The sequence below is a fragment of the Anomalospiza imberbis genome, chromosome 21, assembly GCF_031753505.1.
Source record: "Anomalospiza imberbis isolate Cuckoo-Finch-1a 21T00152 chromosome 21, ASM3175350v1, whole genome shotgun sequence".
Taxonomy (NCBI): Eukaryota; Metazoa; Chordata; class Aves; order Passeriformes; family Viduidae; genus Anomalospiza; species Anomalospiza imberbis.
Genome location: NC_089701.1, coordinates 3,733,906 through 3,748,516, shown reverse-complemented (window position 1 = coordinate 3,748,516; position 14,611 = coordinate 3,733,906). Strand labels below are relative to the sequence as shown.

The 14,611-nt window shown below is 52.2% G+C and overlaps 1 protein-coding gene across 9 annotated transcripts in view; it reads left to right on the top strand.

The window, feature by feature from the left end:
* Nucleotides 1–4,714: 4,714 nt before the first annotated feature.
* The window catches only part of ADAMTSL2 (ADAMTS like 2), a 28,570-nt gene continuing 18,673 nt past the window's right edge, over nt 4,715–14,611 (top strand). For 3 of the 9 annotated variants that reach the window (XM_068211120.1, XM_068211123.1, XM_068211119.1), the window contains exons 1-10: nt 4,715–4,896; nt 6,492–6,603; nt 7,452–7,594; nt 8,162–8,237; nt 8,625–8,727; nt 10,360–10,505; nt 10,608–10,731; nt 11,699–11,779; nt 12,928–13,103; nt 14,007–14,349. In XM_068211120.1, coding sequence (XP_068067221.1) covers nt 6,493–6,603; nt 7,452–7,594; nt 8,162–8,237; nt 8,625–8,727; nt 10,360–10,505; nt 10,608–10,731; nt 11,699–11,779; nt 12,928–13,103; nt 14,007–14,349 — 1,303 coding nt within the window. In that variant the 5' untranslated portion in view covers nt 4,715–4,896; nt 6,492. Of the gene's footprint in view, nt 4,897–6,491; nt 6,604–7,451; nt 7,595–8,161; nt 8,238–8,290; nt 8,728–10,359; nt 10,506–10,607; nt 10,732–11,698; nt 11,780–12,927; nt 13,104–14,006; nt 14,350–14,611 lie in introns of those variants that run through there. The other 6 variants (XM_068211122.1, XM_068211121.1, XM_068211125.1 and 3 more) reach the window with 5 other exon arrangements.

Sequence of the window (14,611 nt, the reverse complement as noted above, 5' to 3'; positions counted from 1 at the left end):
CCAGCTGTGCCGGAGCCCTGCTCGGCCACTGCTGCAGCCCCAGCTCTGATCACCCAAGCCCAGCCCTGCCAAAGCACCTGCATCCTCCTCAATTTATTAGTGGAATAAATTGCCACTTAAAATACCCATTCTCCCTAAGGCCTGGCCCCATTTGAGGCAGCTTTAACTGAATACTTACCCTTAAAAAAAAATTCCCTCTTCCTGTCTCCCTGTTGAATAAACCTATTATGCCTATTGCTCACAGGTATTCCTGCTGCTGTTTTCCTTAGGGTTTTTTCACTCTTCCCTTTCCTCTCAGCCCTGTCATGGCCCATGACAAGCATGTCACCATTAATGATAAGGACATCTGATTTCTTGTTACCAGTTTTCCATCGCTGCTACCTTTGGGATGTCCTGGGGTGGCCCCCCACTGCCAAATTCATGGAGGCAGTGCAGGGGTTTATTGCTCATTTCATGGTGTTTAATGGTTTTTTTTTTTACAGTCATAACTCCTGGAGCCCAGTAACGATGTTGAGGGTCTCAGCTCTCACCCTGTTGGTCAAAAAATGTCATTTTCTGCAGAGAAACGCTTGAAGCTGTGATGCTTCAAGGCTCAAAATCCAAAAAGGGAATGAAACCAGTCTTAGGGTTTTTGGGGAGTCTGACTCACGGATTTTGAATGCCTGTGGTTGGCAGGGCTGCATAGCTGATGGCTCTCAGCACAATACTGCTCAACTTCCATGTCGGGCTCATTCCATTCAAAGAAAAGCCTTTGTAGTTTTTTTTCTTCAATCTTTGAAGAGCTAAAATTTCTAACCGAGCTTGACTCGCCTGGAAGCTCCTCCAGGTCCTTGCAGGAATGTGCAGCCCTTGGGGACAGGTAAGATTGAAGTCTGCACAGAAAAAAGAGGCTCTTGAAACCACTGAAACTCTATGGCCACGACCATACCTGGGGTCACTGCGGTCGCTTGTGGCTTTCAAATTGCCCAGAGAGATTTTTCACAGGAATCTGATGGTGAGAGCAGCTCGGTGGCTTTGGCTGGTTCAGTTTGACTCAACATTTTGCAAACCCTCACGCCAAGATGACATAAATCAGCCCCATCCCCAGAGCGTGGGGACACGCAGGGATGAGCTGCCTTGCCCAACACTGCGCTGCAGGTCAGTCTGCAAGGGACTAAAGAACACTTCTGCCTCTAAAGAACACTTCTTTTGGTCTCCTCTTGCTTGTTTTACTTACCCAGTGGTGGGCCACAGCTGCAGCTCTTGGCTGCCAGGGGCTTTTTGGGGGGCTTTGATCCCCTTGGTGAAGTTCTGGTGGTGCAGGGACCTCACACGCTCAGGGGGTAGCTTTAATCTGCCCGTGCCACACCAGTCTGGTCTGGAAATAACTGCAGAAGCGTCAAATAAAAGCATCACTTCTGCAGTCAGGATGAAAAAGGAAGAAAACCAATCAGTTGTCTCATCCCTGAGGGAAGATGGAGCTGCTGGGGGGCCCTGGGCCAACAGACTCCTGACCACGCTCACACTCCTGGACCTGGGCAGGCATTTTGGGGGGCCTGGCTACAGCAGAGCCAACCCATCTGCTGTGCCAGTGCAAAGGCTGAGCCAGGAAAGGGCTGATCTGGCTGGGAAAGTGGTGCTGGAACTCCATATCCACGTGTCTGGCTCAACAAGAGCAGGTTGTGTGGTACCAGGGGTGTGCCTGGGGCTCAGGGGTGCTGGGTGTCAGCTCCAGCAGGTCCAAGGCTGGTGCTTGGGTCAGGATGCAGAAGTGTCCTGCCATGGGAAGCACAGGGAGGAGGTCAATGTGTCCTGCCTGGATCAGAGCTGGCTGTCACTCTCTGCTCCACGCCGAGGAGGGAGGTCCCTCTGCCCCAGTGAAACTGCCCCAGCAAAGGGATCCCCCAGCCCTCCCTCCGTCCTGATCCTGCAGAACCCCGAGTTTCTCTGCTCAGCTGAGCATCCCTGGCTCCTGCCAGCAGCACCAGTGCCCAGCCCAGCGCTCTGCTGAACTCCTTTCGGCCAAGGAAACTCCTTTCCTCCACAGGCACTTCTCCAGCCAAACCAGCAACCAGCCGCCGGCAGCGCTCCCCCGACTGGAGAAGGTTATTTTGGAGTGTCTGTCGCTGGTTTGGGATTTTTTATTTTTTGCACTCTGAATTCTGAAACAGCATCGGTTTGGGGTGGAAAAGCCTGGCAGCCTCCTGGGGCAGGGCTGCTCTGTGTCCCTTGGGGTGGCTGTGGGGGCAAGCTTCCACCTTGTCCTGGGGCAGTGGCGGGAGGTGAATGCCCAGCACAGGCATTGCTGCGCTGCCTCGCCCAAGTGCGGGATGCAGAGAGCAGGGCTGGATAAAGGACTCTCATCCAAATCCTAAATTTCCCTGGGAAAGTCCAACACGAGCCCTCAGTGACCGTCCCGGGTGGGGAAGGCTCTCGCTCTGCATGCAGGTGCATCTTGTCTCAATTTACTGCGAGCCCAAAAGCAGTAAATAACATCTGCAAATCATTTCTAACGCTCCTGCCAAAAACTGGGAGATAAAACCCGCTGTTGTCTGAGCCTGGCCAGCCGTGATTAATGCTGTACCTGCAGCAGCAGCACCCACGGCCCCAGGGCTTTGGGGACACTGCTGTCCCTGGGGATTTTGGGGTGGCAGGAGTTGAAGCTGCAGGGTTTGGCTGATGTGAAACTCGTGTTTTGGATCTGCTCTCTGCTGCAGTTTGTTCTCGGGGCTGGTTGTGCTCCCATCGAGGCGATGGCATCGCTCCTGCTGATTTCACGGGGCCGGGCCGGGGCTGTGTGAGCCGCGCTGCCGCGGCCAGGGATAACACTGTGATTTATGGGAGCAATCAGTTGCCACTAGGAGCTGGTTAGGAATTTTCCGATGAAACGGGGATTGCGTCAGAAACCGCTGAGTCATCTCAACTGTTTCATAAAAAATAAATAAAATAGTATATTAAAAAAAAATCCTTTGGCTTTGATGAACTTTTGGTGAAGCACAGACTGAATGTGTCTCGCCTGCTGCTGGCTCCCCCAGGTCAGCATTCCCACCCTCTGGCATTCCTCCTCCAGCCTAGGGCATCCCTGCAGCGGGACAGGGTGCGAGGTCACCCAGGGATGGCATCTCCTGGGGTGCCACCTCCTGCCCATCCCCAGGGCTGGGGGATGCTGGGGCTCGCAGGGACCCAGGCTGCTCTGGCGTTTTCAATGTGAAATAATTCGATGCTTTTAAAACCTCTCGTGTTCAGACTTTTCCCTCCTGGTTGTTCCAAAACGGAAAGGGTTTTCTCCTGCATGTCTCGGGCTGGGATATTTTGAAATGCAGGAGTTGGGTGAACTCAAGTGCTAAATTTTCCCAGTGTCCTGGTCACAGCCAACCGATGGAAAATTGAAAGTTGCAAATCAACCTGGCTGGGTAAATTAGAACAGGCTGGCAGACATTTAGCCAAACAGAAAAGGAGACTTCATTTCCCATGTAATTTTTCTGGGACGGATTCTCTGTCACACAGACATCCCTGGGAGGACTGGGTCCAAATTAACAACGTTGTGATTTCTGCAGGGTACTGGGAGCTGTGCAGGAAACTGTGCCCATGGTGGGGGGACAGTCACCTCAGGGCCCTGCAGATGGGTGCTCCTGGCCTGTGGCAAATGGTGACAGGGCTGAATGCTGCCCTCAAAGTCCAGGAGCAGCCAGTGGGACAACCTGTAGTGCTGGCCTTAGTGCAGTGCCCTGCTGGGAGCACTGGTTTTGCCCTGTGCAGGGAGGGAAGGAGGAAAGGCTGGAGCTGAAGCATGTCTGGTGGGATGTAGGAATTGTTCAGGTGGGCTGCTCAGAGCTCCTGGGATGTGCTGAGGAATGCACAGGAATGAGTGTCACCACATTTGACACGTACAGACCTCAGAACACAGACAGATAGATCATATATCAAATATAGGTTGCACACACTGTAGCTGTGGCCTTCTTCCCCACAGGTTTTTCTCCCAGACACACAAACACAGATCAGACACAACCTGTGCATGGCTGTTGCCAAGCCAGGGTGTTTGTCCCCATCAAAAATGGCTTTTGACACACCCCAAACCAATTTTCTGACCTCGTTTTCTCCATGGCACAAAACTGTTTCAAGCAGCAAGACTGGCACTGAGCTTTACCAAACAGCACCAAAAGCACAGGACCTTGAGGATTTGGTTCATTTTCCAGCAGCAAGCGAAATGAAAACCTGGCAGACCGTATCCAGCGATTCCCCCGGCCATCCCTGAGGCAGGATGTGGCTGCACAATGCCCGTGGAGGTGCCGGGAGTTTTTTGGTGACCTGCGATGACAGGGTGGGCGGAGGGGTAGGGGCAGCAGGTACCGTTCTGCCGCCCGAGGAGAGGAGCGGCGCATCCTCCCAGGGAGTGCCCGGGGAGGGGGGAAAGCGGAGCATCCTCCCGTGGAGGGAAAAGCGGAGCATCCTCCGGAGGGTCCCCGGGGAGGGGGAGCGCAGCATCCTCCCGGGGCTTCCCGGGGGGGGCTCGGCGCTGCGTGGACCAGCGGGAACGCATGCGTGCGGTGCGGGCTCTCCCCGCCTGTGCCCCCCCGGTCTCGCCTCAGGAAACCGGCTGGCGGCCGCGGGCCGGCGCCGGGGGAGGCGAGGGGTTAACCGGGGTGGGGGCATCCCGGGCCGAGAGGTGTGAATTCCGCCCGCTCTCCCCCCTGCCTCCCCCCCGTCGCCGCTATAAGAGCGGCCGGCGCGGGCTGGGGGGAGCCACTGCGGCGGCTCCTCCTCGCTGGAAGCCCCGGCGCTTTTGGCTGCCCTTTGAAGTCGGAGAGGGAGAAGGAGGGAGGGAGCGTCTGGGGCCGCCGCTGCTCCGCTCCGCGCCGCCGCCGCCGCTCCCGCCCGGCCCCGGAGCATCGTCCTGCCCGGCCCTGCCGCCGCCAGGTACGGCCCGTCCCGTCCCGTCCCGTCCCGTCCCGTCCCGTCCCGTCCCGTCCCGTCCCGTCCTGTCCCGTCCCGTCCCGTCCCGTCCCGTCCCGTCCTGTCCCGTCCCGTCCCGTCCCGTCCCGTCCTGTCCCGTCCCGGCCCCGCGGGGGTCGCGCCCCGCCGGAGCCTTGCCCGCTGCCCGCTCCGCGGTGATGGAGCCCCGCATCCCCGCATCCCCACCCCGCATCGCCCTCCCGCCGCCCGTGCGGGGCTGCCCCGGTGCCGGCTCCGCGATGCTGCTCGGCGACATCCCTCCCCCCTTTCTTAATTTTCCCTTCATTTAACCACGCAGCTCCGAGCGCCTGTAGGATAAACTCCGAGCGCGCTCTGGTATTGGCTTCGAGTCAGGAGTGTCTGGGAGCCTTAATGAGAACCAAGTGTAAGGCAAGGCTCAGCCACCTGTCCACGGGATCCCCGGCCAAGCGCTCTGGGCTCCCATTAATCAGTGGATCTGCCTCTTGGAAAGTCTCTTTAGCATGCTGGACCTCTCCCTCAGGGTGATTGCAGAGCGGATTTGGCGACCTGGAAGCCCTCTGGTAATTTTTCTAAGCCAGACAGCAAAGGAGGGCTGGTGTTGCCGGCAATTCCGCGATTTCAAAACCGCTACAAAACCCTTTGCAAGGAGAAAAAAGAGAAAAAAAAAGCCAAACAAAAATGAGTAGGAAAGAAGCTCTTTATACTGCAGGTCTGCAGTCCTGCCCTCTCTCCCCAGGAGCAGCACCTCTCCCACCCCCCTGCTTCCCAAAGATAGTGTCTAGCTGCTTTTCAAGGGAAATTAGCTTAGGGGAGGATATTTTTTCTTTCTTTTTCCTCACAGACATGAGCTGCTTTGATTGCCTGGAAGCATGATTTCCTGAAACCTGCTCCTTTCTGGCTCTTGCAGGGAGGTTCACAATAAAACGTATTGTGGTTTTGAGCTGGGTTTTATTTAAGAAAATGCCATTCTGGGTTACTCTCTTTCATGAGGCAGATGAAGAAAGAGATGAAAGGCTGACACTTGGGATACTTCATTTCTACTCTTTAATTGTGGGTTGTGCCTTTTCTATAAGAACAGGCGTCTTCCCTGGGAACCGAGGGGAATTGGAGTGGAATAAATGAAAAAAGGAGGAATAATGCCTGTTAATTGCATTTTTTTTTTGTTTTTGAAGCCTTTCATCTCATTCTTCCAGGAGCAGTCCTGTAAATGGGGATATTTAAATGCACTGCTTTTATAGATCCAGGAACACTTCTGGCTACTCACTGTGCTTCGGTGTAAGCCAGGCTCTCTTCCAAGGCAGGCTTGGAGCAGTGTCAGGTGCAGCCACTGGAAACCAGTGCAAAGTTGTGGTTTGACAGATAGAAACCGAGCTGGGAAGTGAACCTGTACCACGTTCATTCTGCTATTAATTAAACAAAACTTCAGGCTCAGGTCCCTGCAGTTGCTGGTGGTCGGTGTCACCGAGCTGAGCGGGAATGCTGGAGCAGAGCTCTGGAGCCCAGGCAAAGCAGGTCCTGCTGCTGGTCATGGGGCTGGGTGGGAGTTGTGCTTAGTGCAGTGTTTGGTTGCTTTCTAGGATGAAGATATCCAAGTGGAGGTGGAGCAGCATCTCCGTCAGTGCTCAGCTGCAGCTGAAAGGCACCCTGGCCCTTCTTCTTGTGGGCAACGTTGTCTTTGTCATAGCTCAGGTGAGGCTATCAGGTTTCTGGGGGCTCTCTGGGCTTTAAAATGCTCTGGTGTCTGGGGTGAGAACCCCCTGGGCTTGCAGAGCTGCTCTGTGCATGCACCACGTCTCCAAAAATTGTGAGGACTTCTGACTTGCCTTCACTCTTTAGTCTGGGCTAAACCTAAGCTGTACCCACCATGGCTAAGAGCATTCACAGATCATTTCAAGGACTCTGAAGGGCCATGCCCTGCTCTTGGGTGAGCATCACTCCTTGCTCCCTGCAGTGGCTGAGCTTTCATTTACTTTGCGTGCAATATTTGCAGTTCCTTTGCCCTCTGATGTGTGGTCACCACAGAGGATGGGAGGTGGGAGTGCCAGGGACCCTCCTGAAGTGACAAACTTCTACTTGCAAAGAGAGCACACAGGCTCCTCCACCCTGCTGGCACCCACTGACCTGCTCTCCTGCTGCAGAGGGGTTTTGCAAGGGTTTATTGAAGCTTCCAGAGGAGCTTTCAGCTGCAGCTGGCTCTGCATCTCCCTGAATTCTCTGTGGAGCAAGAGTCAGAGAGCACCAAGAGTCTCGGAGACTTTAGGGTTGTTTGGGAGCTCGGTTTTGCCAACTGAGTGAAACAATGAGAATTTCCTTTCCCGAGGAATCCCAAATATTGCCACTTCATTCCAATTTTGTAATGAAAACACAATTGCAAGAATGCAGGGATGGAAACCTCAGGCTTGACCTCAACTGGAGAAGGCAATGCCTGGGTCGAGTGGGGCAGGCTGGGAGGGGAGGGGTGCCCACAGTGTCCCCACACAGGCTCTGAGGTTTGGATGTGACTCCTGCCTCTCTTCCTTCTCCCGTGCTCCGAGCAGGACCTGACACAGACGTCCAACAGCCTGGAGGAGGGGTCAGATGTCACTGCTTACTGGTGGGGAGAGTGGACCAAGTGGACAGCGTGCACCAGGACCTGTGGGGGAGGTGTCAAATCGCAGGACAGGCACTGCCTGAGGCAGAGGTACAGCACCACGGGCTGGTGGGGGGCTCTGCAGCTGGCTGACCCCAAAGGTCAGCACTCAGAGAGAAGCACTGATGGAAATGTGTCTGGGCAAACCCTGCTGGAGCAGGAGGGGATTTCCTGAGCTTTGGGCATCTCTGCCAGGAGCACCAGCTGAGTGATTCCCGTGCTGGCCCTGCAGTTTCTCCAGCAGGGGTTGGTGCAGAGGGGCAGCAGGCAAGACTGAGCCTGTTCTCCAGGCTTTGGGGCACAGCAGCCCCAGGTGCAGGGCTGGTTGGGGACCCACTGATACCATCTGCTTTGTGCCTGGCTCTGCCCTCTCTGGGCAGTGTGGTTGACAAAAGTCACTTTGCAAACCTTGCCCCCAGGCCCTCACCCCATGACACCTCCTGGAATAGTTGGTGATGCAGGTGACAAAGCCACAGAGACCTTTGCTGCCAGCTCCAGGGACACTGACAGATCTCTGTGTGGCTCTGCTGTGTGGACACTGACCTTACAAAGAGCAAATATATTTAAACAAGGGAAAATGATTTCTGCCCCCCATCTAACCACCGTTTCCTTATTCAGAAGGAAGTCATTGAGTGGGCTGGCTAATAAAACTTGCACTGGAACATCCAAAAGATACCAGCTCTGCAAAGTCCAAGTAAGGATATCCTTTGTCTTGCTGGGAACACTCGGTGTGGAAGGTCATGTATGGCATTTCTTGGTGTCCCTTGGAGAGGGGACAACATTTGTCCTGTAGCTGTCACCCTGTTGCCCCTCCAAGCAGCTGGGGGTTCCCTTCTTTGGTGCCACCATTAGTGTCTGGGCTTTGGGCATTTTGCCATAAAAGCCAGAGAGTGGCTCTGGCAACAATTCCCAGGGGGTTCCTGCAGTGGGGGGAGGAAGAGGAGGAGGAGGAGGAGGAGGAGGAGGAGGATGTGGCCCGGCTGGGGAAGGTGATGGAAACACTCCTTGCAGCTGGTGGTGATGTGCCAGAAACCTTTCCCGCACTTTGTTTCCGTCAGGATGTTAATGTATCCCATTCTAGGAGTGCCCTGTGAACGGAAGGAGCTTTCGAGAGGAGCAGTGCTCATCATTTAACTCCCATGTGTATAATGGCAGAACGTATCAATGGAAACCTTTATATCCTGGTAACAAGACATTCTTTGTGTGTTCCATAATGCTCAGCCAAATATTTTGATAGTTATGATGCTACAGCCCGCAGGAAGGCTCCTCCTTCTACTGTTTTAAAGTGGTTTTTTGGAGGCACAATCAGCTGTCTCCCGAGTTCAAAGGCTTGTTTGGCAGCTGCAGGGTAGCTTGAAAATTAAATAACAACATGAATTCATGTCTGTAGCCTGTGTTGGTCACAGCTCCCAGGGACCAGACGCTGCAGGAGGATGTGAGAGCAGGGGGTGATGGGCTGTGGTGGCAGGGACAGTTGGGCTCACCCAGACAAGTGTCCTTTGAGCCAGGGCTATTGCTGGCTCTGCTGTTTTCAGTGATATTTGGTCTCTCCCATGGCCTCTGTCAAATGTCACCGAGATGCAGCTGGTCACTTTGGTCATCTGGGGTGAGCAAGAGCTGCAGAAACAACTTGGGACTCAGAAACTGAGATTTTATTGAACTTTTAGGCGCTGAACTCCCATCAAAATCAAGCATTAAACACAAGCCATGGACGAGCTTTAGAGCTGCTGGGAAGCCAGGACCCTTCTCCTGAGGAGGCTCCTGAGCTCAGGCTCTTCAGATTCACTTGGATGCCTTAAAAATAGAGATGAGATCAGATTCATCTACACTTCAGATTAATTTGAGTGCCTAAAAATAGAGATGGGATCTACTGCAACTTTGTTTTATGGGTCTGTGTACATACCCAAGAACAATTGTCTTCATCAAATCAATTTCCATGTGTACCAAACCCCTGGCTCTCCACCCTTGGCAGGGTCAGCGAGGTAGAACTTGGTCCCTGAGCTATTTCTCCTTGGTGGCTTTTGTCCCTTGAAGGTGACAATTTCCTTAAACACATTTGCTGTTCAAGATGACGCAGCAGAGATGTTGCAGGAGTTGTTTTGTGTTTGAGCAGGCGTTCCTGTGGATCCTGAGGGGTTTGCAGCAGAATATTTTGACACTGATGCTGCCTTGCTTGGGTGTGCAGGCCAGTGGGTCTCTGATTGCTCAGGAGTTGGTGGAGACAAACACTTGGCATCGGGGTTCTGATGCAAATATGATTTTGTCATCTGCTTCCTGTGGATATTGTAAAATGTGAGACTAGTGTGCTGGTGGGTGCTGCCAGCCAGTTGTCTGCAGAAAGCAAAGGGTGAATTAAGTCCATCTTGGGTGAATGTTTATGGAAAAGTTATAGATCATAAAATGCTATGAGTTGCTATGGTTTTGAATATAGTCTTACATGTGTATTTCCAACAATATATGTGTAAATTTAACTCATGAATCAAGTGCTGCTAAGTGAACATGCATGTTTTTGTGTAATGTACGAGTCCTTGCACAAAGCAGTGCTGCTGCCTCAGTGCCTGCCCTGGGCTGGTGCTGCTGATGCCCCTGGCATCCCTAGGGCATCTCTTCCTGCCAGGCTGTGCAAAGGCTGTCACACTGTCCAAATGCCATCTCCTGCCTATCCTGAAACACAAGAGATGGCCACTTCTGAACTCTCACTGCCCTGCAGTTGTGCTGCTGTTGTTTAGCTTGGCAGAGATTCACTGGCTTGGGTAGGATGAAAGTTGTGGTGTTTCTGCTGTTTTTGAATCTCTCTTTATATCCTTTCCCCTTAGATGACTATGTTCACATTTCTAGCAAGCCCTGTGACCTTCATTGCACCACTGTGGATGGTCAGAGACAGTTAATGGTTCAGGCCAGGGATGGAACATCCTGCAAATACACGGATTTCCGAGGGGTTTGCGTGTCTGGAAAATGTGAGGTTGTTAAACATTATAGCAAAAATATTGTTAGTAGCATTCAGAGAATCGCAATGGGTGCGACATTTGCCTGACCCTCAGTGCTCTGTCTGTGCATTTTTTAGCCCATTGGCTGTGATGGCATTCTCTTTTCCACCCACACCTTGGATAAATGTGGAGTTTGCCAAGGAGATGGGAGCAGCTGCACCCACGTAACCGGCAGTTACCGGAAAGGAAATTCTCATCTTGGTAAGGCTTTGGGGAATGAGGGCTTGAGTTGAGAGGGCTGGGTTTAAAATGGACTCATTTTTTTGGTAAATTGCTTTCAGGTCTTACCAACTGCCTAGTTTCAGTTTTTCCCATGTGTTCTATGCGTGTTAATGCCGCTTGTGAGTTTGGGCAGAGAAAATCTTCTTTAAAAAAAAAAAACCAAACAAAACAGGAAATTTGTGTGGTGTTTGTCAGAAACCAGAAGTCTCTGATGATGAGTGGTGCAAAAGGGTTATGCAAGAGGCTGGTATCTATTTTAGTCTTTTTTAGTCATTTTGCCAAAAACAGAACACTCATGACCCAGTAAGACTAGAAATAAACGACTTGTAATAACAGGAAGCTACAATATCTTGAAAGACCAGGATTTCAAAAATCAGTGTGATGTAAAGCAGCTAAACCTACATGTCCTAAATATAACAATCTAATTCAGGAATTATGATTAATACTCTCTGGGATGGAGCAAACTGCAGGAACTTCAGTGCTGTGGGAGGACTTGTCCTGTCCCATCTCTTCTCTGATGCAAAGGGGAGTCAGAGGAGAAACCAGCTCCCATCTCCTGCTGGGGTTTTGGGAATGCTGGCTAACACAGGGGTCAATTCTGAATCACACAACAGCTTCTCTAGCTAATAAAACCAGCTGCAGATGGATTTTTTTACATCACTTTAGATAAACATGATATTTGTACATGTAAGAACTGAATCCTTTCCCCCCTTGGCTGTGTTTTTCCTCCATAAACCAGGACACAATTTGCACATTTTTCTTTTCTGTTACCGACAAACTCCTGTTTGCAGCCTCAAACACGAAGGGTTGGGGCTTTTTAATCCACAGCTCATTAAAAATGTGGGTCCAGGCCAGCGTGTTGGCTAGGTTGCAGCTGTGCCTGAGGAGGGTTTGGTTCAGATCACTGGTTACAAAGATCCTCTCATTAATCCGGAGTTTCCCGTAGGCTATTCCCTGGTAACGCACATTCCCGCCGGAGCGAGGGATATCCAGATAGTGGAACGGAAAAAGTCTGCAGATGTTCTGGGTGTGTATAACCTCTTGGTACTTCCCTAGGATGCATGCCTATGCTGGCTAATGCTTTTTCCAATGCAGAGCTGGATGCAGTTTTGTCATAGAATCACAGAATATCCTGAGTTGGAAGGGACCCACAAGGATCAGCGAGTCTGTTTGCTGCAGACATGAGTTAAATCCGTAGGCAATGTAAATCCATCCGTGTTGTCCAAGCCAGGGTGTTGCTCCTCTCTGCAGTCCGAGCACCTGGGCTGTGTTTGTCAACACTTTGATTGCTTTAAAGCAGAAAATGTTGGTGAATATTGCTGGGATTTCAGCGGGGTGTGACAGACGCCCCGGTGGTGGATCACAGATGGCCAAGTGACTTCACCTCTCTGGTGATCCCCTTAACCTTCCCCTGCCTGGGGAATGTGCAGTGACAAGAGCACCAAGGGGATGTGACCTACATGTGGCCTTGCTGAACTGCTGGTGACCACACACCCATCTCACAAGGGAGGTGACAGAGCTGCTCAGGAGCAGTGTGGAAAAATCCAGACTTGCCAAAGAGAAGCACATTTGCTGCCTCAGAGGCTCATGGCCTCTGGAAGGTGGCTGCCACTTCCCTGGAAGTGTTCAAGGCCAGGCTGGATGGGATTTTGAGCAGCTTGGTCCAGTGGAAGGTGTCCTGGCCCATGGCAGGATGAGATGAGCTCCAGGGTCCCTTCCAATGCAAACCATTCTAGGAGGATTCTATGGATGAAAAAGGCTTGACGTGGTTACCGGTTCCTGGGCTGGCTCAGGGCAACCTGTCTTGAGCCACTGCTGGCTCAGGGGTGTCAGCTCCCAAGGAGGCAGCTCCTGCCCTTGGCCACCTGCCAGTGCTCTCTGCAGAGCTAGGACTGTTCAATGTTCCTGCTGGGCTGGTGCCAAGGGGGTGACAGGAGCCAGGGGCGAGTGCGAGCCACATTCCCAGGGGTTTGCAATGTGGAGGGACACGTGGCCCAGAACTCTGGGCACATCCTCACATGGTGAGTGTTGCAAACAGGTCACCAATGCATTGCCATGTAGGACAATTTCTTTTTTTATTGCTGTGGCACTGATTTTACCCCCTGGACACACCAGGGGCAGCATCCAGAGTTTGGCCTTGCATGTGACGGCACTGATTTTCTCTCTCCTTTGAAGCTGTGGCTGATGAAGCTGGGTACTATTTCTTCAACGGGAACTATAAAGTGGACAGTCCAAAGAACTTCAACATTGCAGGCACGGTGTTCAAGTACCGCCGGCCCATGGACGTGTACGAGACCGGGATCGAGTACATTGTTGCCCAGGGACCCACAAATCAAGGGCTCAACATAATGGTGAGCTTTGACTTCTCATGTTCTCATGGTGGGGAAGAGAAAATCCACCTTGGATTGAGGAAGGGGTGACCTTGGGAGCAGAGTCCTGCCATGGCTTCACATGAGGAGGGGATGGGAGCAGTGACTCTGCCTAGTTCCTTACCCAACCCTATTTTATTTGTGTCAGTGCTCTTGGATTCAGGCAGGGCTGTGAGTGGCCAGTGTGGGCTTGGTAACTCCTCTCTGCAGGGAGAAGATGCCTCTAGCACTGTGAGGGGATTTCTCCTCTGCTCCTTGGCATTTTTATCTGAGTTACCTGGCAGGAAAAGCAAAAATAAGAAACTGGGCCAGAGAGCTTAAACAAGTGCATAAACCTTAAACCCCAATTCTTTCTCTAAAGCAAACCATGTAAAGCCAGGTATTTGGAGAAAAGTCCCTTAATTTTCTTCTGGGCAGCCAGCCAGAGTCCAACTCCTGATGTCTTCCATGTAGCCCCAGGCTCCTCTGGAAGGGGAAGGGATGGTTGCTTGGGTGCTTTAAAAGCATTAGACCACTATGAGGCTGTCTCAGCTGGGAGTCCCCAGCCCCAGTGGGGTGTAGTAGCTGCAGGGGAGGGTGGGCTCCTCATAAAGCCACAAAAAGTGATGGTCTTGTGAAGTGGCTGCCCCAAACCTCTGGTCACTCAGTGGCCATGGAGGAAGTGTGACCTGTGGCTCCTGAGCTGGGGTTAATCCCCACAGCAGCACTAAAAAATAACCTTTGGAAAATGGTGCAGGGCTCCAGCAGGAAGAAGCTGGCACTGTGAAGGAAAACAGACTGGAAACAGCAAAATAGATGCTCCCCAACTGTCAGGTGCAAGATGAATCCCATGCTTTGTGTGCCACAAATTCCCTGCGCCCGCTAATGACTTGATTTCTTTGCTAGGTCTGGAATCAAAATGGCAAGAACCCATCCATCACGTTTGAATACACTCTCCTGAGGAAGCCACACTCAAAGAATCTGCAGCCCATCTACTACACCTTCTCTGAGTCGGAGAGCGAGGAGAGCCGAGAACTCGATGGAGACGTGCCATTGGGCTTTATCCAGCACAATGCAACCTATTTTGGGAAAATCTCCAGGGAAAGGATAGACTTGGAGAACCAGGTGTTTGGAAGGCAGGACACGGAGGAAGATTTAAACTTGAGCAAAGGTCAGGAAACCAATGAGGTCTATGAAAGAGCAGAAACAATTGACTGTGAGCCAAAACTGAAGGGCAAACAACCCCAAGGTAAGGAGGAGACTTGGGCCTCACTGTTCTGCTTCTCAGAGCTCTTGTTGAGAAACGCTCTGTTTCTACCTCTGGTGGTTCTGCTGGTTTGTGTTTTGGAAACCTCGGAAAGTTCTTTAAAACATCTCTGCTCACAAATCCTCTTTGCCCTTCAGATTCTGGTTTCTGGTGGGGGCGTGTGGGGGGGTGGACACCGGGTGAGATCTCCCCGCTGGTGGCCTGCTGTGCTTTGCCTCATGCCAAGGACAGGAGGGAGCCCTGG